The sequence below is a fragment of the Penaeus vannamei genome, unplaced genomic scaffold, assembly GCF_042767895.1.
Source record: "Penaeus vannamei isolate JL-2024 unplaced genomic scaffold, ASM4276789v1 unanchor117, whole genome shotgun sequence".
Taxonomy (NCBI): domain Eukaryota; kingdom Metazoa; phylum Arthropoda; class Malacostraca; order Decapoda; family Penaeidae; genus Penaeus; species Penaeus vannamei.
In genome coordinates this window covers 40,001-42,870 of record NW_027213121.1, presented here as the reverse complement: position 1 = coordinate 42,870, position 2,870 = coordinate 40,001, and the positions used below count along the sequence as shown (strand labels likewise).

General features: G+C 60.9%; 1 protein-coding gene across 1 annotated transcript in view; it reads right to left on the bottom strand.

The window, feature by feature from the left end:
• Window positions 1–37: 37 nt before the first annotated feature.
• Window positions 38–2,870, bottom strand: part of LOC113824154 (salivary peroxidase/catechol oxidase) — a gene marked incomplete at its 3' end in the record, with an annotated part of 30,916 nt that continues 28,083 nt past the window's right edge. Inside the window, 2 exon segments of the mRNA XM_070119371.1 lie at window positions 38–237; window positions 1,196–1,360. Coding sequence (XP_069975472.1) covers window positions 38–237; window positions 1,196–1,360 — 365 coding nt within the window.

Genomic DNA, 2,870 nt, shown 5'->3' with positions numbered 1-2,870 from the left:
GAGCTCCTTCCCAGGTACGACCCCCGCCTCCACCTACCTGTACATGCTCTCGAGATTCCTCACCGCTTGACCGTCTATGTCCGGTTGCAGGTCGGCGAAACTGGCGACCAGGGGCAAGTTGCAGACTGCTCTCATGGCCGTATAGGGAGGCAGGCCATGGTCCCGCCCTCGCTGCACGTTGACGGCCACGAGGTCGAGTCCGAAGGGCAATTCCCCGCGGAAGAGGCGACCTGCGACCTGGTGGGGGCGGGGCGGGGAAGGGGGCGGCGCTGAGATGGTGGAAGGTCGAGGAGGCACGCGTGTTTAGTTGGATTTCTCTGTCTGTTTGGTGGGGTCTTTTCTCGTTCTGGTCCTCGGTCTGTCTGTCTGTTTGTTTATATATCTATGGTTTCTCTCTCTCTCTCTCTCTTTCTTTTTTTCTCAATCTCTCTCTCTTTCTCTCTCATCCTCACACACAGACACACATCCACATCCACACACACATCCACATCCACACACACACACACATCCACATCCACACACACACACACACCCAAACCCTATATCAACCAAGACCTACAATATACAGATAATACAATTAACAACACAGCCCCAATACCCACCCCCTTGTGGATCTACATAAACACCGAACACCGACCTAGGTAGTCAATCCCCCTCCCCTCCCCCCTCGTCCTTACCTGCGGCGAGAAGAAGCAGTAGGTAGTCAATCCCTCCCCTTCCCCTCTCCCCTTCCCCTCCCCCTCCTCGTCCTACCTGCGACGAGAAGAAGCAGTAGGTAGTCAATCCCTCCCCATTCCCCCTCCCCTCCCTCCTTCCCTTCCCTCCTTCCCCTCTCTCCTCTCCCCTCTCCCTCCCCTCCTCGTCCTACCTGCGACGAGAAGAAGCAGTAGGTAGTCAATCCCTCCCCATTCCCTCGCCCCTCCCGCCCTCCTTCCCTCCCCTCTCCCCCTCCCCCTCGTCCTACCTGCGACGAGAAGAAGCAGTAGGTGAAGTCAATCCTCCCCATTCCCCCTCCCCTCCCCCCTCCTTCCCCTCCTCTCCCTCCCCTCCCCCTCGTCCTGCCTGCGACGAGAAGAAGCAGTAGGTAGTTTGGTCCCTCTCCTTCCCCTTCCCCCCTTCCCCTCCTTCTCCTCCCTTCCCCTCCTTCCCTTTCCTTCCTTCCCCTTCCCTCCCTCCCCCTTTCCCCTCGTCCTACCTGCGGCGTGAAGAAGCAGTCAACTTGCGTGGCGCTCTGAGCCAGTTCCCCCCGCACCAGGTTCGCCAGCGTCCCCTTCGTGTACAGCGAAAAGGGGTTCATGAAGGCGGAGGACATGGACTGGGAGGAGGTGTCTCCGTGGGCGTCCATCTCTTGCAAATTGCCCTGGTGGGGGGAAGGAAGGGGGTAGGGAGGAGGGGGTGGAGGGGTGGGGAAGAGGGTGGAAGGAGGGTGTGTGGGTGGAAGGAGGGTGTGTGGGAGGGGAGGTGGGGGAAGGAGGGTGGAGAGGGGGTGGGGAGGAGGGTGGAGGGGGTGGGGAGGAGGGTGGAGGGGGGTGGGGGAGGAGGGTGGAGGGGGTGGGGTGGAAGGGAGGGGGTGTGGAGGGGTGGAGGGGTTTTAAGGAGGGAGGGAAGGGGCTGGGGAGGAGGGTGGAGGGGGTGGGGATGAGGGGGGAGGGGGTGTGGATGAGGGTGGAAGGTGGGGAAGAGGGAAGAGGCGGTGGGGTGGAAGGAGGGTGTGTGGATGAGGGTGAAGGGGAGGGTGGGGTGGAGAGTGGGGGTGGGGAGGAGGGGGAGGGGTGGGGGAAGGAGGGGAGTGGAGGAGGGGTGGGGGTGGAAGGAGGGTGTGTGGAGGAGGGGGAGGGGTGGGGGTGGAAGGAGGGTGGGGAGTAGGGGAGGGGTGGGGGTGGGAGGGGGGTGTAGAGGGTGGGGTGGGGTGGAAGGAGGGGTGGGAGGAGGGTGGAGGGGTTTTAAGGAGGGTGGAAAGGGGTGGGGAGGAGGGTGGAGGGGGAAGGGAAGGAGGGGTGGGGAGGAGGGGGAGGGGGCGGGGGTGGGAAGGAGGGGGTGGGGAGGAGGGAGGAGGGGTGGGGGAGGGAAGGAGGGGGTGGAGAGGAGGGTGGAGGGGTGTGGAGAATGGAAAAGTGTGGAGGGTGGGTGCGAAGGGATCAAGGGGAAAGTGGAGGAGGATGGGGAATGGGAAGGGAAAGAGGAAGGGGAGAAATGGGTGATATGAATTGATTTGCATATGGAAAGGAATGTTTTTTTTCTCTATTATAAGAGGATTTACATATTTTGAAGAATCATTAGTTTGTTTTAAATAGGAAATTTATGTAAGATTTCAATTAAATTTACTAATATTCTGTCTCTCTCTCTCTCTCTGTCTGTCTCCCAGGTTCCTTTCCTGCATCCCTCTTTCCCTCCTCTCCTCCTCTCTCTTTCTCTCACACACACACAACCCCCTACCCCCTTCCTACTCCTTTCCCCCACAAACCCCTCCCTCCCACCTTCCTTCCTTCCTCTCCCCCTTTCCCTTTCCTACTAACTCTCCCTTCCTTCCTCCCTCCCCCTCTCCTCCCCTTTTCTTCCTCCCCCACAAATCCCTCTCCCTTTCTACCCCCTCTCCCTTCCTCCCTTCCACCACCCTCCCTCTCCCTCCCTCCCTTCCACCCTCCCCCTCCCTCCCTCCCTTCCACCCTCCCCCTCCCCCTCCCTTCCTCCCTTCCACCCTCCCCCCCTCCCTCCCTTCCACCCTCCCCTCCGCCTCCCTCCCTCCACCTCTTTCCCCTCCCTCCCTCCCTTCCACCCACCCTCCCTCTCCCTCCCTCCCCTCCCTTCCACCCCTCTCACTCTCCCTCCCTCCCTTCCGCTTCCCCTCTCCCTCCCTCCATCCGCCTCCA